Raw genomic sequence first — 23,625 nt, 5'->3', positions numbered from 1 at the left:
TGGATATTAGGAAACATTTTTTCACTGAAAGGGTTATTAAACATTGGAATAGGTTGCCCAGGGAGGTGGTGGATTCACCATCCCTGGAGTTGTTTAAAAAAAGGGTAGATGTGGTACTTGGGAACGTGGTTTAGAGGTGGTTTTGTCAGGGTAGGTTAATGGTTGGACTTGATGATCTTAAAGGTCCCTTCCAACCTCAGCAATTCTATGATTCTATGATTCTAATCGCACTCCTATCCACCTGCCTGTGCCACCTGCCATGTACCTCCCAATTCTTTATGACTTGTAGTGCCATTCCTCTCTTCTTGTTAGATTTACACCTTCAGAATTTATTCCGCCTCTGCTATCCATTCATATTAATCTCCTTTTCATATTAAACTTTCCAGGTTTCCCAATAAATAAATTTTTAAAAACAGTTCTTCCTCACTTCCTTCTACCCTTGCTTTTCTCCTACAGTGTTTTGAACAGCGCAGATATCACCTCTGCTTCCACGTGTGCAGCCACAGATCTCCAGAGAGTGCAAGATCTCACCAAGGAATAATCACAATATGTTTGTCTTATTTTTATGGTCTTTCCTAACCATCTCCTATTGGCTACTGTCAGGAACAAAACGGGTTAGACAGCACTTGGAGCAGACAGGAATGGTCAAATCATATATGACTTCTTCAGTGGTACTCAAAGTTTTATAGACAATTACATAACCCAATGCATTTGTTTCTTTTTCAGATTAAAGACTCATCAACTACTCAGCCATTGCATGAAAAGGAACATTTCTTTAATCTTGTTGCCATTTTTTAAAGCTTTCCAGGTTCCTGTATATCCTTTCTGAGACAGGAGACTAAACGTTAATGTGTGTTCGCGTGGGAGGCCAACCACAGATTTCTGTAACATGAAGTGTTGCTGGTCTGTTCTCTGTTCCTCTCCTAATAATTCCTAGCTCTACATTTGTTTTTCTCCTGGTTATTCACTATTGCTGCAGTTCATGGAGCTATCTAGCATAATCTCAAAAATATTGCTATGATTGATAACAACTACCTATTTATATATGAAATTAGGTGTCTTTTTCACCATTCACACTGCTTTCTATTTATCAGCATTGAATTATCAGACATTTTACTACCAGTCACACTGTTTCATAAGGTCTTCCTATAATGTTCATACTCTGCCCTGTTCTTTACTGTTCTGACTAACTTAGTACCATCACAAAACTTCGTTTCCTCACCGCTCATCTTCTTTTGCAGGTCATTTATGAAAGGATTAAAAACCTTCCAGTGCAGAGCTCTGCAGAACTCTGATGGCCTCTCTCTCCCGAAAGAACGGGCTATTTCCTCCTACACTCTGTTCTTACTTGTTTAGCATTTACCTATCTATGCAGGGACCTTCTTTCTTACACTGAGGTTGCTTAGTTTCCCTAAAGTCTTTAATCAGGGGCTTTGTGTAAAGTCTTTTGGAAATCCAAATAGACTGTATCAACCAGATAATTCCTGTGCCATTTCAATTACCATCTCATTTCCTTTTGCTTTTAAGTTGATTGAATATGCTCCATTGCTGTTTGGAATTTCAGTTTTATTTTTCAATGCAGTTTTTACCGGTGAAACTGCTACCCATGTCTAAGCTAATATCTTTCCATCTGCTCTTACATTCAAGCCTCTTTACTGCTTATTTTCTCCTGAGATATTGATTATTGCCTACAGACTACTCTTGATAACATATTTCGATGCCCAAGTGAGATTGTTTTAAAATCTCCTCTTCACTTTCCTCCTTAATGTTTCTCCTGCATACCCCAGAAAAAAATCAAGCTTCTTCAAATTAAAACTTTCCTTTCCTGTAAGTGTTAAAAAGCTGACAGTGATGAGACTGTTGCTAAGACCGTCACCTCTAATTCACACAAATTCTGTCTTGTTGAGCTTTTGTTGTCCTCCAGCTGTCTGTTCATAGCTGTTTGCCAGCTCTTGTCCTTGAAAGGGATGAAAAGTTATTGAGACACCAGTTTTTTTTAGTTCTTCCTGGTATGGTGTCTTCACAGACCCCTAGCACACTGTGAGCTTTCGAATTAGGACTAGGTACACAAAAATAAGCGTATGGGATTAATACTTATTCATACCAACAGCTTTCTCAAATCTGGGTAATGAGGGTCAGGTAGGACTCCTGCATGCCATACTCGGCCACTTCTTCTGCCTCTTGACAGGCACACCCAAGTCAGCATGTCTTACTCTGGCTCCTGCAAGAGCAAAGTAAATGTAGTGTATTCTGTACAGACTGATGTAAAGCTGGAACTACTGCAGATGCCTTCGTTGTGGCTCCTGAGCTCATAAAATCTGCCAGAGTGTACCCAAGCCCTTCTGCATCCATGCTACGCCTAACTCGCATGTCAGACAATCTGCTCGCAGGTAACTGAGGGTTAATTATAACAATAGTGTATTTTGAATATATTTTTTGTAGATCCTGTCACTGCAGAGCCACAGGTGACCAGCAGGAAAGATAACTTACTGCCAGAAAAACAAATTCCTGATTACCTCCACTCTGTAGCTCAGAAAATCAACCAATAGTGGAGAAAAATAGCTCCTTCCTACACCAAGTGCTTGAATAAGCTCTCCCAAAAGCCTTGGGTAAACAGAGAAGTGCAATATTCAAGGATCTTATAGAGAAAATAAAATAAGAGCTATGTATCATTGCTAACACTTCACAGCAGAGCTTCTCAGGACTTAAGGAAAGGATAAAGCAGGGGAACTATTAGGGACACAAGAGTAGTAATAAGAATTTTTTTTCTGGATTTTCCATGTTGATTCTTAGCTAAAACTCTGCTTTCTCTTCTCTTCCCTTTTTATCTATCTGAGTGCAGCTGCTGGGTTTTCAATACAAACATGCATCATGACCTATCAGACAACACTACCTCCCCCTGCTCAGCAACTGCTGATGGCGTGTGGTAGAGCCAGGCAGACATCAAAGCCCCTTATAAATCTTCATGTGTGAGGATAAGTAGAATACAGCATGAGGAAGAATGTAAGAAAGGATCAAAACAAACTTTGTGACGAGTTAACCGTTCTCAATTAAAACCAGATTATTGCTGGAATTAAATTGCTTTACTTGCTCACTTCGGCTGGAATTAAGATAAAGGAATTGAATAGATGTGCTGCTGTGTCATATGGGTAATCAGTCTTCCCGATTGTGCAGCCCTGCCTGATGGCTGCACTGGCACAGGTACAACTGCAAATCTGGGGTGGGAAAAAAAAAAAAAAAGAAAAAGAAAAAAGAAAAAAAAACCACCAACCACCCAAATGCATCTTTTAATAAATATAGCCTATCAAATCTGCATTCTCCTGTCAGATTCTACCACACAGAAGGAATTTTGAACATGAATTGCTTTCAATAAAGCAGTTTTTGGTATTCACAGACATTGTCACCTACTAGAACTGGGGGTGGGGAAGGGAGATAGAAAAGGAATATAATTCATTCTCTAGCTTATTGAGGAAAGTTACTGTGCTCACATGCTAGTAAGTAATACCGTTATTAGTGCTGCAATTTCATATTCTGACTAACATTGTACACAGCCTGCCTGCCGCCTTTAGCCTGTCTTTGAAGCATTTCTTCCCTTGTAAATGGCCAAAGGGTTGCTCTTGATAATATACATTTGGCAGCACAACATTAGGCATGTAAGATATTGCACCTCTGTGCCTCCTACTCATGTGTTTTTTTCAGACTTAGCTATCATAAGGCAATTTTTAAGATTCAGAGGGCTTTCTTCAATATAAATAATCAAAGATCAAAAGGAGATCTTGCTGACTGAAAGCTTAAGGCTTTTTTTTTTTTTAAGGCTATTGAATTGTCAAATAAAGTTACAAAATATTTGTAACAGGTGAGATTTAGGCTTAGGAGTAATGAAACTGTACTCAAATTTCACTTGAAACTTCGTTGTATCAGTGTTTCTGTACTTGTTCCTGAATTACTCTGAGGAAGCTCCAAGTATGGTGTCACCCAGTTCTTAGCGTTGTCCTCTTGCAGTCTTTTCTCTGAGATATCCCGGGCTCTGGCTGCACAGCACGTGATGAACATCGCTGTTCACCATGACTCTTGCCTGGGGAGGAAAGGATTTGTCAGATATAGCTAGGCAAAGATATCATCTAACAAAACCAGTCTCCTGTATAAATTGTAAATCAGAATTTTTATGGAATCCTATAATTTTACTAAAAAAAAAAAAAACCAAACAAATTTGCACACTTAGTCCTGTGAAGAAAAACAAAAGTGGAGCAGGACTATCCACATAAAACCACCAAAAAGCTGAGAATAGCCTGTAATTAATGCAGGGTCAAATTAAATCTTCATAGGTATTGCTAGTTTCATACCAAAATCTTTACAAGTCAGATTTACTTTGCAAAAATCAGGATAAAACATTTTTAGATACTTTTAAATTTGTTTTTTTCTTATTCATTTAGTAATGTTGCTTTGCTAATCAAGATAGCAGGAGTGTGAGGGCTGGTGTTCAGAAACAACACACCTAGGAGATTCTCCATGACACAAAAACTTTACATTTTATTTTATCCGCTTTCCCTATCTACTTACTAAGCAGTTTGCTGCCACATTAATTAGTGCATTAAAATTTATTTTTTATTAGCTACTGAAATCAGTTGGTGAAACCTATGTAAGCAAGTATTATCCCTTTACTATGTCTATATTATTGAAATTTAACATCGCGGTATTCTTGTTAACCAAGAAAAACAGAATGTAACAAAATACTGCAAAGTACTTTTTTTTCCTCCTAACCAACAAGCAAGATCACTGAGACCTTTTTGGGTACTAAGATAGCTATCAACATATCTACCATGCAGTTCACTTCTGCCAAGAAGTATTTTAAAGCTAGATTTGCCATGCTTGTGTCGCAAAACCTTTCGGTAGGGCCACTATGGTCCAAACAAGCTCCCTGGTAACAAAGACCCTTCTGAGGTGAGACATCCCAGCAGTGGCAGTGGGTAGGTAAGGCTCCCCGATTTTGCAAGAAATGCAAACCTGGCTAACTTGAGTTCTCAACCTCGCTGGATCTAGGGGACTACCTTAACCCCAGACTAAATCTCCAGCTCATACCACAGAAACCAAATGACTTACCTCATGTTACCGTAACACATTACAGTTTCTGGGAATGCAGAGCTATATTTTGTAATACTTAAAAATTTTGGAGAGAAGATTTATATGTTAGGCTTACTTTTAACAGAAGCTGCCATGTTCAAGGTAATCCTTCCAGGTAATTCCTTGTTTCCTTTTTCCCTTATTTCTCATTAGCACACATGTCACATTTGCTAAATGGCTTTGCCAGGTTCTAGAAAGACCACCACTGCAATGGGATGTCTTATCATAACACGTATTTAAATCAGACAAATCAGACTTACATAGACTAAACCAGCTCTCAGCAATGCAGTAAGAATAAGTATGTGATAACAATGTGGTCTTTTTTAATCTTCTAGACTTAAATGCAGATTAGCAAATAGCTGCGATACTGATTTTCCATGCTGACTTTGATTTATGGACTACCAGATATTAACAAAGATTTTTTTCAGCCATGGTGTCCAATCATCATTCTAGCGAAAGCTAGAAATTCCTGTTAGCTCTCAAGTGCTTTGTCCTTGTGTGGAGAACCTACCATATTACAACAATCCAAAAACTTGCTTTTGAAAACTGAAACCTCAGTAAAGAAAAAAGAAAAAAGAGCATTAAAGATCAATTTGGAGCAAAAGACATATGAAAAGAAACCAAATTCTATCCCTCTCAAAGTTGAATTATTGTAAACATTTAGTTGTCACAAAAATTTCCCTTATACCTGCAGCAGAGGGTTTCAAGGACTACTTCAGACGATGCAAATTTTTAAGAAAATAACTACCTGAAGAAAACAAGAAGTTTCCCTGACTTCTAAGGATTTCTGAAATAGACCAACTTTAAACAAAATTGAGATGTGCGGGAAACTTCTTCTTTAGAGAAGCTGGACAAAGAGAATCTTCTCCGGCTCAACACGATTTGCACAGGGTGGGGGTGTCTTTTTAATCCTTCTTTGTTTCTTTTTTTGGTTTTGAAAGCATTATACAAAGAAAGAAGCAAAAAGAAGAAATTATCTAAGGGTTACTATTTCTCAGTGTAGAAATCACTCTTAAGCTAATTAAACCCAATCGTTGTGAGCTGTGTCTTCTCTTGATAAGAATTTGGGAAATGAAATATTTGTTTAATTATAACTATGTCTATTTCTTGAAAAATCAGTGTAGGTTAATAACTTTTCTGTGGTTATTAAAGCCATAGAGGAATAGTTCAGGTAACAATTTAATGATTGATCTGATTGTTACGTTAGATATGGGGTTTTTTTGCAGGGGGGTGGAAGAGTTTGCATTATTGCTTCCTGCAGTAGCCCATGTTTTCTTTTCTAACAATTTAACATGTTTGCACTTAAAACTATAAATGTAGTATTAACTAAAAGCTAATGACCTCATTCAAAATGGGCTGTACTTTGGTATTATCATGTAAGGATATTTTGAGCATTAAAGATGCACAAAAAGAGTAGATTGGAGTGTGCCACATGAGAAAAGTAACTTGATGCAAACATAATCTGATAACCAAAACTCGGTATTTAATATGAGAATTATTAAACCGTGGTCTCAGATACTACTAAATTGTTTTCTGTAATTTGCCCAAGTTATTTTGATGACAAGCTAATGTAAAATTTAAGAAGAAAAGTGCATCAATATGAATGTGATGATTTTCTGAGCAAACACAAGATTTAGAATCTATAAAAAGAATTTATGGGGCTTATTCCTAAGCAACTGTAGGGAATTATGATTACCTTTGTGGGTAGTCACTCCTTCAAGCTCATTTCCAATTGTTTCATGTATAATTTACTTCCTATATATTCACCAGCGTGTTTCAGAAAGGTCTAAAGTGATACCTGCTGAAAGAGATAAGCTTTACGGCAGGCTTTCATTCTTGGATAGACTTTGGCAGTATGAATCTGACAAAGTAAATGCAGTTTTAAACAACCCCCAGTTCATTGTCTGTGGTGAACACAAATGCATTGTCTCAAGAGCTCACAAAAGAAACCACAAGTGAAAAGTGTCCCAGGGTACTGTAAATCGACATAATCCCACAGAGTTAGCCGTATTACCTGAAAATGTTTACTTTTTAGTAATATTGACCACCTAATTAACATCCAGTAACATGAGCTCTGCAGGAAAAGGGAACAAATGTTCCCTAACTTAAAAGTTCTAAGTGAGAGGATTCCTTGTGACTCTGCAGCTACCTTATGCGATGGAAAAGGAGAGGAAGGTGAAGCATTCTTCTGACAAATGTACCAGAATTTGGATACTGCTATAAATTATACAGGAGGCATATATCCCTATAAGATGATGAGCTTCACTTCCAGATAAATTGAGAATGTCTTCGGGCGGTAAAGAACATCTTGGTAAACCCATTAAAGTATTTGAATAGCCACACAGAGGCAGCATATCTAATTTTCTAGTACAGGAAATTGCAACTTGAATAGCTTTCAAGCCAAGCCTCAGATGCCATGCTGATAGTTTAAGTTCCTGAGTCAGACTCAAGTACAAGTATGCTGATGCTCTTTATGATCACATTCCTTTATATTTCATTGTTCGCAAAGAGATAATAGTACCACACACGGAAATAAGTTTTGTTGAGGGCTTGTTTTGGGTTGGGTTCTTGTTTTGTTTTTGTTTGGGGTTTTGGGGTTTTTTGGGGGGTGGACTGTATAAGCATTTCAAACTACATTTAGAAAAACAATTTCCATTCCTAAAATCTTCATTACTACATGGACCATAAGATCATGCCATGGACTGAAGCAGCAATGAAAGATCACGTCACATCACATTTCTTTACCAGAATGGCTGATATGTTACTGAATACCTCAGAATCATCAGCTATTCGTGAGGTCTCCACAGGTATCATTCAGTAGACTAGCCACATTTTTAACCATTTAGTAGGACAAGCGCTGTCAGCTGACTTGTTTCTTAAATCTTGGATTCCTGGGGAAATTCTGGAATATTATAACTTGTGTCAGCTTTTCAAAAGAGGAAGTAGATGAGCAGAATAGCAATAGGATGCTTAATTAGATATCAGCTCCTACAAACATGGCAGAAAAGGCTACAAGAACATCAACAGAGCAAAAATTGAAAAAGTGATTAAAAAAAGGAAACAATCTTACAGTTGATGTGTTTTTAGAAAGATTTTTCAGGAACTCTTGTTCAGTTCAGTGCTACACACTGAATACTCTCAGCAGGTCTCCTCTTTCAGATGCCCTCAGTTCAAAACTTAACGCCTCCTGAGAGACTCACTGTACCCAAATGTGCGATTTCCTGGGTTCACACAGAGAAAAATGAATGAGAGGTGGTGGTCTGATATACACAAAAGTTTAGAAGACATGAGATAATGATCTCTTCTGGCCCCAGACTTTGTGAATCCATTACATTTTAAGATACAACATTACCTAGAGCAGACAGGATATTTGACTTAAAAAGGAGGAAGTAAGCATAATTAATTTACAGTACAGAGGAAAAGTTAGGGAAATATCTTACAAGTTCTTCAACCTTTAAACAAATGAACACGTTAATTCATGTCAGTTGTTTCCTTACACGTTTGTTCATTTTGTATAAACATTCTAACAAATGCATTTCCTACTCTACCACACAGAAACAAAAATGGCTAATAGTTAATATTAAACAGATTACATTCATGGGAATGAATTCCAAATTCTATAAAGATCACCACCTCAATAGGAATTTGATTCTAACAGTTATATTCATCTAGTGAGTTAATGAAAGCAAATGATCTCTGCTGTGAGAGGGATTCCCAAAGGTGTCGAGTGTTGATCTAACTTTGAAATTACATACTAAAATTAACTTCAACAGCATGCATGTTCTCATCGAATCTTTAATCAAAAACTGCCAACACAAATTCAGTTTTTATGAACAAGTGCTGATAACTACTTACAGATATTCAACAGACCAATGATAGTTTGTACCTATCCTACAGGATATAATTTAAAATAATCAAATGTGAGAAGCCATAACTGTTTATAGATAACCAGGGAACAGAAAAATCTTAATTTATTTAATCTTTTAAAAATTATCTTCTTAATTTAGGAACAAGTAAGCAAATAAAGCAGAGCTACTCCAAGTAGTCTACTCCAACTTTCAAGTTGTTTAATGTTCAGAACTAAGAGATAAAAAAATATATATATTGAGCCTATATATTTTCATCTCCAACTTGTCAAAATAAACATGAGAAAAGACACCCTAGTCTTCCTGAATTCAGCTTAGTTTACTCATTTTTCAGCCTTTTAGGGGTAAGCCACTGTGCTTTTTCTGAGGAAATTACCTTAAGCCCTTACCTTAGGGGTAAGCCACTGTGCTTTTTCTGAGGAAATTACCTTACTTAAGAAATGTTTCTACTGTTTTCAATGGACCAGGAGCTGGAACAATTACCTTCTATGCAGTCTATAAAATGGAATTTGGGGGTGAGTATTTTATAGGTAAAAAGTTGTCATAATTTGTATTATTTGTTTTTTTTAATATTCTTCACAGTTTAGGAGTGGTAAATCATTGAAAGCACTTCATTAAGTGAATTCAAAGCTATAAGAATTGTGTGATAAATATCAGTCTGAGACTCAGGGGACACCAGATTATTAAGAAATCAATTTGTTGGGTTTTTTTTTATCATTAATTTAAAAAGACACGTATTTAATTATACTATCAGAAAGGTGTGAAAATTAACTTCAAAGGAGAGAAGAAATTATACTGTGTTTCCCCCTTTGCTTTAATTAAAAGTAGCAAGGAGACCATGTTTCTTTTGTTTAAGGGAGAAAGGAATTTGGTCTATACCTGATGCTATTTCTATGCTTGTATAAAATACAACATTAGAATAACAGATGTGAGTTCAAGGATACTTTTCTGGAAATAAGTCTTTCAAACTGTCAAGTCCTCTCTAAAAGTCAGGATAAAGCTATAAAAGGATAAATTAATTCCCTACTACATTTGAGTATCTCAAGATACTCATGAAAGAAGATGGAGAGCTAAAAGAGTGAGATGATTAATTAGCAATTTCCAAACAGTTACTCAGAGCAGTGCTTCATGATTTGCAAGACTTAAGCAATTATTGCAGCAGCTCTTTTATTATCATTACATTACTGAAATAGACCATTCAGATTTGACAATCTGAGTCAGTGCATTGAGGTCCGTAAGATAATGATGACATGAAATGCTCTGCCTATGGCATCACCAAATTCCATGACATTTGAAAAAAATATATAAAATGTCCAATTTCAACAAAGTCCATCGGCACCTATAATTAAAATGTCATGTGTACCATGCTTGTACACGTGCATTTTCCCTCTGTTTCCCTCTACAGCTACAGGAAAACCAAAACTCAACTAACTACTACAACAGGATCTGGTTTAGGCTCAAAACTATAGGAAGACAAAAGTCAAAAGGGAAGCACATACTGATGTTCTTCCAGATTTACAGACTACCTACCTGTATTTCTTGCCCTCCATTTTTGATAAATCTGTATCAGGAAATGAAGCAATGCATGGACATATTTATAATGAGTGCTGCAGCACAGCTAATGGCACGATGTACCTTCCCAAACAACTCTCAGGAACGTTCCACAGACAAAGGTCAGTCTGAGCAGCAGACAGTTTACGAGAGGCCATCCTGTTTTAGAGACTAAAACAATTTGTTAGCAATGACATGAGCATTTCCATGACTTCTGCCCTCAGAACCATGACATTTTCCAGGGTACATTTAATTTTCTTGCACAGACATCGCTTTCTTCATGCTTTGTCTTCTCTGTTCCTACCTAAATCTGCATCACCGTTTGTCCTTACACTAAGCGCCTCTTCCATAATTGTCTCTTGTGTAGGCACATATACACACACAAGTTATTTACCAGGTTCTTCTAACATCCTTCTTAAGGAAACTTTTTTTCTCCACCCTACCACCCCACTGAGACAGGCAGGATGCTGACGGTTACATGCTTATTAAACCAGATGGTTGCTGGTGGGGCAGGTAAACCTGGGATAGCTGGAGAAGTCTGTTTAGGGGCTTCCAGGATTCCAGTCTTAAATTTCACAAAATTACATGTTTGTGCCTTTTGCTCTGAATCTGGACAATCCTGGTGTGTTGACTATGGTTACCTGTTAGCGGGAGATGGTAATAATCAGACCATAAAACACAACAGCGATGAAAAGTTAGCCACTCTGGAAGGGTTAGGTTTCAAGTAATGGTGCATCCAGGTCAGCATTTTGTTTCAGAAAGACCAGTCTTCCATTTAGCACCACTTATCATGCTTTGGTTTTCGTGGTGCATTAGTGTCACATTAAAGCTGTCTGCCTTTCAGATGTAAGAAAACCACAATATGTATTCCTCCAGGAATGAACTAAAGTGGCTTCAATTGCTAATGGGCATCCAGTCGAAGAGGCAAGTCTGGGCCTTGACTGAAGAAAGTCTCATGAAACACAGTGCGGACAGAGAATGGATGCATCAGGACCATCTAATCCTCTCTACAGACCTACATATATTGTGCTGTGCTATAAGGCAATGTATAGATAACATATAATAAATTACCTCAAAAAAAAAAAAAAAAAAAGACAGGGAAAACCAAGCAACTAGAACTTTTTCTAGCAAAGTTCTTGGGGCTGAAATTGCTTTCTTTACCTTCAGCCTCCATGAACCAATGAAGTAATGATAAATTAACAAGAAACATCGCTTTGGACAAAGGTCAAATTCACTTAGAGAGTTTGAAACATAATTTTTCACAGAATCACTGATGTTGAAAGAGACTCTGGAGATTGTCTTCTCCAAGTTTCCTGCTCAAAATAGTCTCAACTAGAGCAGCTTTCTCAGGACCTTGTCCATGTTGATTCTGAATATCACAGAGAGGAACCCAGTGAAGTTCAATAAGGGCAAGTGTAGGGTCCTGCACCTAGGAAGGAATAACCTCATGCACAGGTGTAGGTTAGGGGATGACCTGATGGAAAGCAGCTCTGCAGAGAGCTCCTGGTGGACAACAAGTTCATCATGAGCCAGCAATGTGCCCTTGTGGCCAACAGGGCCAATGGCATCCTGGGGTGCATGAAGAAGAGTGTGATCAGCAGGGTGAGGGAGGTCATCCTCCCCTTCTACCTTGCCCTGGTGAGGCCACATCTGGAGTACTGTGTCCAGTTCTGGGCTCCCCAGTTCAAGAAAGACAACGAACAACTGGAGAGAGTCCAGCGGAGGGCTACAAAGATGATCACGGGAGTGAAGCACCTCCCTTACGAGGAACGGCTGAGAGACCTGGGGCTGTTTAGCCGTGAGAAGAGAAGACGGAGAGGGGATCTCATCAATGCTTATCAATATCTAAATGGCGGGAGTCAAGAGGATGGGGACAGAATCTTTTCAGTGATGCCCAGCAGTAGGATAAGGGGCAGTGGGCACAAACTGGGACACAGGAAATTCCATCTGAACATGAGGAAAAACTAATTTACTTTGATAGTGGCCGAGCATTGGCACAGGCTGCCCAGAGAGGCTGTGGAGTCTCCATCTCTGGAGGCATCCAAAACCCACGTGGATGCATTCCTGTCCAACCTATTCCAGGTGATCCTGCTCTGGCAGGGGCGTTGGACTACATGATCTCCAGACATCCCTTCCAACTCCTACCATTCTGTGATTCTGTTATCTCCAAGAATGTGGACCTTACAACCTCTCTGTGCAACATGTTGCAGTGTTCAGTTGCCTGAAAAACATTTTTTTCTTATGTTTATGTAGAATTATTTGCATTTAAATTTGTGTCCATTGCTTCTTGTCCCGTTATTGTGATCATTGAAAAGAGTCTCGTTCCGCTTTCCTTAAGACCGCCCATCAGGTATTTATACCCATGACTAAGGTCCCCCTGAACCTTCTCTTCTCCAGGCTGAGCAGTCCCAGCTCTCTCAGACTTGCTTCACAGGAGAGATGCTCTAGTTCCTCATCATCTTAGTGTCCCTGAGCTGGACTAGCTCCACTAGCTCTGTCTCTCTCCTGCACTGGGGAGTCCAGACCTGGGCACAGAACTCCAGTTGCTCCAGTACTGACCTTTTCTAATGATTGGCCTCCAGCTGACCTTTGTGCTACTGATCAGAACTTTTAAGTACAGCAGTTCAGCCAGTTTTCAATCCACCTGACTGTTTATCTAGCCTGTACTTCATCAGTTTGTCTATGAGGATGTTATAGGATACAGTGTCAAAGCCTTACTAGAGTTGAGGTAAGCAACGTTCACCCCTCTCATGTCATCCACTAAGCCAGCCATAGAGGTCTACTAGCTCTTCTTATGCTTTGGGCTATTTCAGTCACTAAGCTTGAATTCCAAAACTGGAAGCTCACATAAGTCTATAGTTTTGAATAGGTCTTCAACATCACTTTCCTGAAAATCAGTCTTGAAATGATACTCTCTATTTTCCTTAAAGCTGTACAATACACATAGGCAACTAAATACCTTCACATTATTTTGAAACCCATTATGCTTTCTAATGAAAACTTTAAAAATTACCAAATATTGAATTCCAGTTTCACTCTAAGATATTCATACATTTTTATTATCTCTAAACATGATCATGATGAAATTATAGAAATAATGTACCCAATATTTGACATATTTTAGGAATATATGTATATATGAAACACTGAAGAGTATTCTGTCTTTCAGATGTTAATTTTGCTTCTTGCAACATTAGTCAAGACTTTGTTTCTGATTTCATAATCATGGAAGGTGGGAGCAATGAGTGACAAATACTATATTTAATTACTTTGGCACTAGTGTGTTTCACAGTTAAGTAAAAGATGTTAGTGCCATTTTTTCTTAGGGGGACAAAAAAAAGTCTGGAAAGTGGCATTTTTTATCTTGATTTTTTGAAATTGTATTTTTTCTGTATTTGATTTTGCAAACTCACACTATGTTATGTACCAGAAAATGTGATGAATAAAGGGGTAAACCAAACTGTTACATCTCTGTAGAATTTGAGTGTAGAAAATAAATACAACTTTTGAATCTATCCCAGGCACAATGCATTATTCTGCTTGCTTTCAGAGAAGAACACAACAAACAGCAGTGCATGATCTCAAAACAATAACAAGTTTGACAGGGTATATAGCAGTACAGCTGCACCAATACTTCAGGAAATGTTTCCCCTCCCCCTCTGAATAGTTGAAAAAAGAACTATCCATACCACTCTTACGTATCAGCTGTGCAAAATATAATAGAAAATAACCTGTTTCAGGCTGTTTCTTACAATTTTATTAAAGATCAAATCAAGCTTGTCTATTCTTACTAGATCCACTTTATCCCAATAGAAGAAACAGAAAATCGTATTTTAAAGCACGGGAGAGTAGCCACCTGTTGCAGGATGATTGACAGAAATCCCATTTCTGAAAGCTGAAATGGCAGATGGCCTTTCTTGATCTTCATCAGATGGATTTGTCATAATATGAAGTGTGTCCTTTCGTTTGACATGTTCTCTCACATCGATTTCCAAAGGACAAATAACTAAAAAATGCACTGTGAAATACACAAACAATGGCCTTGGACCTTGATCCATAAGGACTGGAGGTTTTCTTGAATATTAGTTTAATTTCCAATTAAATGAAAACATACTGTAAGAAAGTCAGCTTCATAGGGGTTTTGAAATAGCCTCTTTAGTTGCCCCATACAAGAAATGCTTCTAAAAGCTAAACTTTTGCAGAACACTGATGTAGTTATTGCTGTAGCGTTCAGGTTGCAGGCAACTTTCCTAGAAGTTGTGGACTGATACTACAGTAAACATATTTCTCTTATTTCGGTGACATTATTCAGAATGTGGTTTTAGTATATGGGTTATTTTTCTGTATACTTCTATTTCTGAATCCAAGTATCTATTTAGAGTAGTCAGATTTTAGGTTTTACTTGTATTCCAAAGCAGGTGAAAATATCTTCAGAACACAAGAACACTACAATTTCTTAAAGAAAAAAAAACATAGTCCATGACCAGGTTAAGCTGATACCATAAAAGACAAGTTACTATTCAATCCTGCTTGGTAGGAAAAACAGTTTCTTCTATAGCCTTGGCACTGGAATTTACTTTGTAGGGCTTTAGAATAACAAGAAAATGGGAAAAAATCGCTCTCCTTTTTTTCCACAATCATTGCGTCATCTCAACATGGACCAAAAGGTATCTGATTTTGATTCATAACAGGAAGTGTCCTTGAAAGATTGCTGAAGGTATATATGCTCAGCTTACTTTGTCATCTACTTACAGTCAACTTGACAGAAATGACTCAGAACAATGTTTTTATACACCCAGATGGCACAAAGTTACCCTAAGTGCGCCTTCTACACAGAAGCATGTTTCTACAAGAGCTGTTAAAACATTGCTAATAATCAATTGCTTTCAAAAGTGATCGTTCTAGTAAATAACATAGGAATAACGTCAACTCTTCCTGGCTAACTGCTTTTGTTGCTGGCAAGGCATAGCTAAAAAGAGACTGTCTTTTGAGGTTCCCTTTCTGCCTCCTTCCCCATGGCAACTGATGGAAATAAACATCAGCAACATCCGTAGGAAAGCCTCTACAAGCAAGGGTGCACCATAAAAAGGCAGGTTTTCTTTCCATGGGACTCTTAAGAAGTGAGCAGAGAATCAGTGCAGAAGCACAGAAAGGTCACAGCAGTGAATGTGGTGAGAAAGCAAGAAAAAAAAAAAAGACAGATTAAGCTAGGAAAATGACAGATTTGCCATACGCTAGAGTAAGGAGAGGTTGGAGTTAAATTGCAGTGCGCTAGGAGTTAGAGCACACACCAACAATCCTGGTTTGTTGACACTTTTGCCACTCCATGGTACAGTAAAGTTACAGTCAGATTATTTCTAAAGCAGACTGTATCCTTAGTGAAATCAACAGCAAATCTTTGTTCCAGAGTCAAGCTCAAGTTCTATCATAGGCCCCATTAACATCCACACAAGATGCTTGCCCTAATGAGTAATCACAGATGTAAGGCCTAGAAGATCGCCTGAAAATGTCAGATTCAGATGTTTATGACTTCTACTATATTTCTGGTGAGCATTTGTTTTTGAGCAGAGCATGCTGAAAACTCCAAGAAAATAGAGAACAAAAAATAAATTCACTAAAGCAGAAAATGAAAGAAAATCTCACTCAGTTTTTTTTTCTTCCTATTGATATTACTCATCTCTTCTCAACATTAAACATAACTAACTACCCAGCTTCCTAGACGTGGAATAATAAATACATATAAAAGAATAATTAAATATACAATTAAATTGCAATAGTTTAAAAGGACAACAGAAGGTTTTTCTATAAAAATATATTAAATCTCATCACTGTTTTGAATTTTGAAAACATTTGATTCCAGGAACTTCTATTAATTAGTTAATACTTTATAGTTCTTGGAAACATTTTATAACACAAGTACTTAATGCTCATTAAAATAAATTATTAGAACCTAACATTAAGGTTCCATCTTGAATTTTCTGATCTTTAAACCCACTTTATTCTTCATGTCTTCTGAACACTTCCTACAGACCCACTAGATCCGTGTCATTATCAAAATGCAAATTCTTTCAAGACCACAAAAAGATGTTGATCTAGGAGTTCACTTTTTAAGAAGTTTTTGAAGTAGATACAAGGAATGTCACAGGTATTCGGCTGAAAGTCTTTGATAATGAAATACATTATTTAATTGAGGACAACATGCTTCCTGGAAAGTGATAGTGAAAGATTTGCATATTAATCCCACCTGTTTCAACTGACCAGATGACACCACCAGAATCATAGAATCACAGAATGGTTTAGGTTGGAAGGCACCTTGAAGATTGTCAAGTTCCAACCCCCCTGCCATGGGCAGGGACACCTCCCACCAGACCAGGTTGCTCAAAGCCCCGTCCAACCTGGCCTTGAACACCTCCATGAATGGAGCTTCCACAACTTCTCTGGGCAACCTGAGACAGTGCCTCATCACCCTCAGAGTGAAAAATTTCTTCCTAATACTTAATCTAAATCTATCTTCTTCTAGTTTTAAGTCATTGCCTCTCATCCTGTCACTACATGACCTAGTAAAAAGTCCTTCCCCAGCTCTCCTGTAGGCCCCCTTTGGGTACTGGAAAGCAGCAATAAGATCTCCCCGGAGCCTTCTCTTCTCCAGGCTGAACAGCCCCAACTCTCTCAGCCTCTCCTCATAACAGACATGCTCCAGCCCTCGGATCATTTTGGTGGCTCTCCTCTGGACCCACTCCAACAGGTCCATGTCTTTCTCATGTTGAGGACTCCAGAGCTGGATGCAGTACTCCAGGTGGGGTCTCACCAGAGCAGAGTAGAGGGGCAGAATCACCTCCCTTGACCTGCTGGCCACACTTCTGATGCAGCCCAGGATGCAGTTGGCCTTCTGGGCTGTGACTGCACATCGCCAGCTCATGCTGAGCTTCTGGTCAATCAGCACACCCAGGTCCTTCTCCTCAGGGCTGCGCTCAATCCATCCTCCACCCAGCCTGTATTTGTGCTTGGGATTGCCCCAACCCAGATGTAGGACCTTGCACTTGGCCTTGTTGAACGTCATAAGGTTGGCTTGGGCCCACCTCTCCAGGCTGTCCAGGTCTCTCTGGATGGCATCACTCCCTTCCAGTGTGTCTACCTCTCCAAACAGCTTGGTATCATCGGCAAACTTGCTGAGGGTGCACTCGATCCCACAGAACTTTATTACTGGACAGGATACGGAATCGAAGCTGTAATTATGACTTGATTATAACCCACCTAGATTTAACTCTCTAAATTGAATCCAGCGTTGTAGTTGTAGAAGTACAGACCCCCTAAGACCTGCAAATGACCTTGGATATATGCAACTAAGCTGTGTTAAACGTCACACTACCACAGAAACACTGTTATCAGTAGCTGTGGCAGATCAGGGAGCTGCAATTCCAATTTTAGGCAAAACCAAAGTAATTTTCTGAATGCAGTACTTACAGAAGATATCATTTTCAGAAAAAGGCCACCGTGTAACGCTTCAACTAATAAAAATATCCAACGCTGAGAGGGGTGTAAAGATATGATACAGATCTTCAGGTATTTAAGAAGCTGATGAAAAAAGAAAGAAACCAGTGTTGCTTCCATGTCTGCAGCAAATGGCCCAAAAAGTATTGTCCCTCTGCTGTAACACAGAAGTTTCTGAAATATGGTAGAAAGAACGGTAGGAATAGAAAAACACTGGAATAAATAGGAATGAACTTCTCCATCACTGGAGGCCTCTAAAAGTAGGTCAGAAACAACATCAGTGAAGACTGATTGACATCAGAGCAGAGGCCTGGACTATATCTCCTCAAAGACATTCACATCCTCATAACTTACTTCTAGGCAAAATAGCACAAAAAATGTAAAAAAAAAAAAAATAAATAAACATGCTGGTTTGTTTAAATACAAACAGTTTCACTGTTAGATATCTTTTCTTTCATGCTAGAGCCTATGACAGCCAAAGAAGCGAGTTATTGATGGGAAAATCTGGTCCTGGTAACTAACTACAAGATTTTGAATGACCTAGAATTAAAAGAAAAAAAAAAAAAAAAAAAAGGATTTAAGCCAATAAGAGAAAGGACTTAATCTTGGCATAACCCAAGCAGAGATTCACGATCTTCTTGTGACAGAAAGTTCATATTTTGGTCCCCATATGGAGATATGGAGAGAGTTTAACACAATTGTATTTTAGCAACAGCCAGGGACACTTTTCTTTGGAAGGAGTGGGAAAGCAAACCACATCTCATATGCTGGAAGGACAGTTGTACAGAAAATCTGCTGTATTCAAGCTCTCTGGAAGAAAAGGACTGATTTGTTGCAGGGGGCAGTGGTAGTACCTCACCAAAACCTCAAAAAAACACCCTATAGTCATTTGAAAGAGGTCTGTGCCCTGGACAGGCTTCAAAACTATCTGGTGTGTTTCCCAGCAAGATTAATTTAGCTTTATGCCAAGATTTCTAAGTGCCTTTGGGAAACACCAGTTTGCAACATGGCAGCTCATAACATGGGTCCGTCTAGTATGTAGTTGTCTGCATCTGATCCAGCAGGCATGCGTTGCGTTACTGCAGAACACTGCCAGGAAGAGTTATGTCCAGAACTCACTATTTTGCTATTGTATTAAATTATTATAGTACCATCACAAACCTCCTTGTATCAGTTTCGACTTTCCATTTTGTAACACTTACTTTTTAAATCAGTTTCAAAAAGGCAGCAGCATCCCTACTGATGTGACGGAAACTCATGTGGTTTAGATGAGTGTGTGTACCACAAGGCAGTATGATTAGAGACCTTTTCTTCATATATCATCACACACTGAAATATAGAATCATAGAACCACAGAATGGTTTAGGCTGGAATCACAGAATGGTCAGGGTTGGAAGGGACCTCGGGAGATCACGTAGTCCAACCCCCCTGCCAAAGCAGGGTCATGTAGAACAGGGTGGACAGGAATGAATCCAGGCTGGTTTTGAACATCTCCAGAGAAGGAGACTCCACAACCTCTCTGGGCAGCCTGTGCCAGTGCTCTGCCACCCTCAAAGTAAAGAAATTTTTCCTCATGTTTGGATGGCATTTCTTGTGTTCCATTTTGTGCCCATTGCCCCTTGTCCTGTGTCTGGGCACCACTGAAAAGAGTCTCGCCCATCCTCTTGGCTCTTGCCCGTTAGCTGTTTATAAACATTGATCTCCTCTCAGTCTTCTTTCCTAGCTAAACAGCCCCAGGTCTCTCAGCCTTTCCTCACAAGGGAGGTGCTCCAGGCCCTCGATCATCTTTGTAGCCCCCTCTGGACTCTCTCCAGTAGTTCCTTGTCTTTCTTGAACTGGGGAGCCCAGAACTGGACACAGTACTCCAGATGTGGCCTCACCAGGGCAAGGTAGAAGGGGAGGATGACCTCCCTCACCCTGCTGGACCACACTCTTCTTCATGCACCCCAGGATGCCATTGGCCCTGTTGGCCACAAGGGCACATTGCTGGTTCATGGTCAGCTTGTCCACCAGGAGTCCCAGGTCCCTCTCTGCAGAGCTTCTTTCCATCAGGTCATCCTCTAACCTGTACCTGTGCATGGGGTTATTCCTCCCCAGGTGCAGGACCCTACACTTGCCCTTGTTGAACTCGAAGGGACCTTAAGTGTCATCTAGATCCAATCCTTCTGCCATGGGCAGGCAATATACAGCTATGAGGAAAAGTCTGCATTTTGTAAATCTGGCCACAGAAAAGGATTTGTTACAATCAAGGTCTTGTTTATGTGTACATATCTATACATATTGTATGTATTTGTCTATATATGCATATACATATGCTCATATATAAGTCTAAAGCCAAGATGGTATCATAAGAATAACTGAAAACTTAAGGCTCTCGTAATTATGAGTCCAGGTCTGTTACAGAGAAATAAATAATAATGTAGTTTAAACTGGTACACTCATTTCTTGATTTCCCCCCTTTTCGCAGAATTATTCTCACCCTTCCACGTCTCCTCTGGGCCCGAAGGTCGGCAGTTGCACTTCAGTGGGGGGCACTGCAGTGAGCTGTCAGCTTCAGAAGTCCTTTGCCAGAAGATATATGTTTGTGTTGGTGGTTTCTTCTTCACTCTAGGATCAGCTTGGCGCCTTTCATACATTTTCCATAAAGCTTATACACCTTTTGCTTTCTTCATTGTTCTGCAACTTCATGCTAAATCCCAATTTACTACAAATGGTGACTTTAAAGCCTGTTGGCTGCTACTCCTTGGTTTGCTTTACTATCCCTAAAACCCGTTTTGCCAGGCTCCAGATCTGTATTTCTTTGTCTGACCATGGGTGAGTTTCTCACAGTGGTGGGGTCTCCAGTGCCAAGTCTTTGCCCCATCCCTTATAACCACATTGCTGTAGTCTTCTACATCCTGTGCTTCCAATTCTTAATCTTCCCTCAAACTAGGTCTGTATTTTTCAACTCTATGTCATTGTGTTAGATTTTTAAATACCTCCCTCTGTATAGAAAACCTACCTTCTGCTTTTATGTTTATAAAGCTGCAGTTGTACCACACACCCACCCCCCCAAAAAAAAAACAAAAACAAAAAAAACCAAACCAAACAATCAAAATAAAACAAACAACCAAGAAAGCAAAAAAGTCCCCAAACAAATTAGTCACAGATACATGGTTGACTAGAGAAATTGATGTCACAGTTAAGCCAAGTAAAACAGAGCTGCAGACAAGGCTCAGACAAACCTAAGCACTGAGACCTTGCTAATGCAATAGAAAGCTTATGGTCTGCTGCCAGCAATGGCAGCACTGCCTTATAGGGCCATACTCTCACGGAGCTGAGAGCTACGGTGTTTGGCTCTTCAGTGCTTCTTAGTGGCATGGGGCTCAGCCTGACCAAAAGGCAAGGCCTTACGTTGTTTGCTTCTTACATTCTGCTTCTTTCACCCACGCATAAACATTTCTTTGCAAGTTGTTTGAAAGTTTTTTCGCAAATTTTCAAGATCAAAACTTTTTTAATAGTCTTCCCCCTCTCCTTCCCCATGAGTAATTAATGAAAGGAAAGTTGCACAGTTGAATTCTGCCTGCTTTTCTTTGTATGCTGCCCCCTCCTTCAGGTTCCAGCTATCAAATCTATTACTAATACTCTTCTCTGCTTTGGGATCTCTTACTCATCCTCATGAACTATTCTCAGTCCATGGGTTACTGTGTTTCCATTCATGGTTTTCTGGATAAATAAGTGTGAACATGTGCAGTGGAGTAATTCCTCCAAGAATGCATCAATTTTATTCCTCATGCATAAGCACAGTATGTCTGATGTGCAGCTGTGCAGGTCTCATGCAATGAGAGTTGACCTGCAAAACATTAGTACTCAGGAATTCAGGATGTGGGTGGTGCCAAGCAGGTTGCTAGATTTCTGCAAATCCTAGATTTTATCAAATAAATCCATGTTTGAGACAAATGCTTACATCTCCCAGGGCAAGGCAAGGAAAAGGACATGTCCATGAACACTAGGGTATATGGTCACCTTCTGAGTTATATCTATTTCTTCTCATTTTCAAATTCCTCTACACTTTTTGCTAGCTGTGCTTCTCGGGGGGATCGGTAGCCGGCTGTCCTTGTCCAACAGGCACATTGATGCATCGCAGCTCTCTGACCCCCAAAACCTCCTCCAGACTGATCCTTACTTTCTGCTTTACACAAAATTTTCTCTCTCCTTTCTCCATTCCACAGCCTTTCTATTAGTCCTCCCTGTAAAGCTTGCTTCATTCCTGGTGGGGTTTAAGCTACAGTGACGCTCCTGTCTCTGATGTGTAAGCAGCAGAAGATAGCAGAGATTCTTGACCCTAAACTCCAGGAGGTTTTATCCGCTCCCTGCTGACTTTCCTCTTAAACACATTCTTCTAGTATTCTGTTTGCAAAAGGGAGAAAAAAAAAAAAAAATCAATTAGGTTGTGTTCTCCAGCTCCTTGAACTTTCACTGAAATTACAAAATTGATCAGTTTTAAAGTCATTGTGTTACAAACAAAAAGAAATGCCATTGAGACAAGGAGATTCCTCCATCTCTGCTTTTAACTCAGCCAATTCTTTGACTCATTTACCCAATGATTATTACACAACACGGTAGTAGCTAAGCAGCTCAGATGGTCTGAGAGTCCCTTTTTATCATGCGCTTACAAACAACAGTTTCTCCCTCTGGGTACACAAAAACCTATGTTTTAACTTAAGTGAAGTAAGTGAATAAACAGACCACAGAGAAAAGGGAGAACAAACACATGAGAAACAACTAGCTTTGAATTAACATTTAATATTGTTTACTTCCATACCTAAACAACCGATGTGAACCGAGGAGTCGGTCGCCGAGGACACCAGCTCCAGTGTAGGTAAGGCTGCACTGGGGAAGGGGATCACGGCAGAAAAAACCGGCGAAGAGCTCTTTTTGGGGGCTATCGAAGCCGGGAAAGCGGGTAGCTTGTGCCGGAACCGGCAGCTCCAGGGCGGGCTGCTGAGGCGGCAGGGGCAGAGACAGCACCACGCGGCAGTTCCAAACGGGCTGTCCCAGAGGCCGCTGCGCACCCAAGACGTGGGCAGCCAGTGGGAGTTACCGCGGCACCACACTGGGAGCGGCCGAACCGGTAGGTCACCAAAAGCCTTGTGTCTAAGCTGAGCACAAGGTGGGCAAGCAGAAGCAGAGGAACACCGGCGTGCAGGGGCACCTCCTGGCACAAGATAAGAACATGGCCACAAAACGGTCAAAAGCCGCTGTAAGAGAGAATGTGGGAATTCAGACTGAGCTCCCACGCAAGCACGTGGCTGTGCAGGTCTCAGGCTGCGACGAATGCCTGAGCCTGGCACTGCTCTCACAGGGAGCCAGAGACACTGCCTGTGTACGGTGTGATCAAGTAAATGATCTGCTCAGGCAGGTGGTTGAAATGAGGGAAGAGGTAGAAAGGTTAAGAAGTATTAGAGCCTGTGAAAATGAAATAGATTGGTGGAGCCATACCCTGAGGCAAAGGCAGCAGGAAGAGGCCCTATCAGAATTGGATGATCCCCTACCCTCCAGTCACCGGGCAGAAGGAGGGGACTCGAGGGATAAGGGGGAGTGGAGTCAGATCCCT

The 23,625-nt window shown here is 39.8% G+C and overlaps 1 protein-coding gene across 1 annotated transcript in view; it reads left to right on the top strand.

The window, feature by feature from the left end:
• Positions 1–20,839: 20,839 nt before the first annotated feature.
• Positions 20,840–23,625, top strand: part of LOC104288122 — a 113,010-nt gene continuing 110,224 nt past the window's right edge. The window contains exons 1-2 of the mRNA XM_009886881.1: positions 20,840–20,843; positions 22,963–23,142. Of these exons, the coding sequence (XP_009885183.1) occupies positions 20,840–20,843; positions 22,963–23,142 (184 nt within the window). The remainder of the gene's footprint in view (positions 20,844–22,962; positions 23,143–23,625) is intronic.

This window comes from Charadrius vociferus, unplaced genomic scaffold, assembly GCF_000708025.1.
Source record: "Charadrius vociferus isolate BGI_N301 unplaced genomic scaffold, ASM70802v2 scaffold244, whole genome shotgun sequence".
In the NCBI taxonomy this organism is placed as follows: domain Eukaryota; kingdom Metazoa; phylum Chordata; class Aves; order Charadriiformes; family Charadriidae; genus Charadrius; species Charadrius vociferus.
The sequence above is the reverse complement of the archived record's forward strand: the minus strand, read 5'-3'. Positions and strand labels throughout refer to the sequence as shown.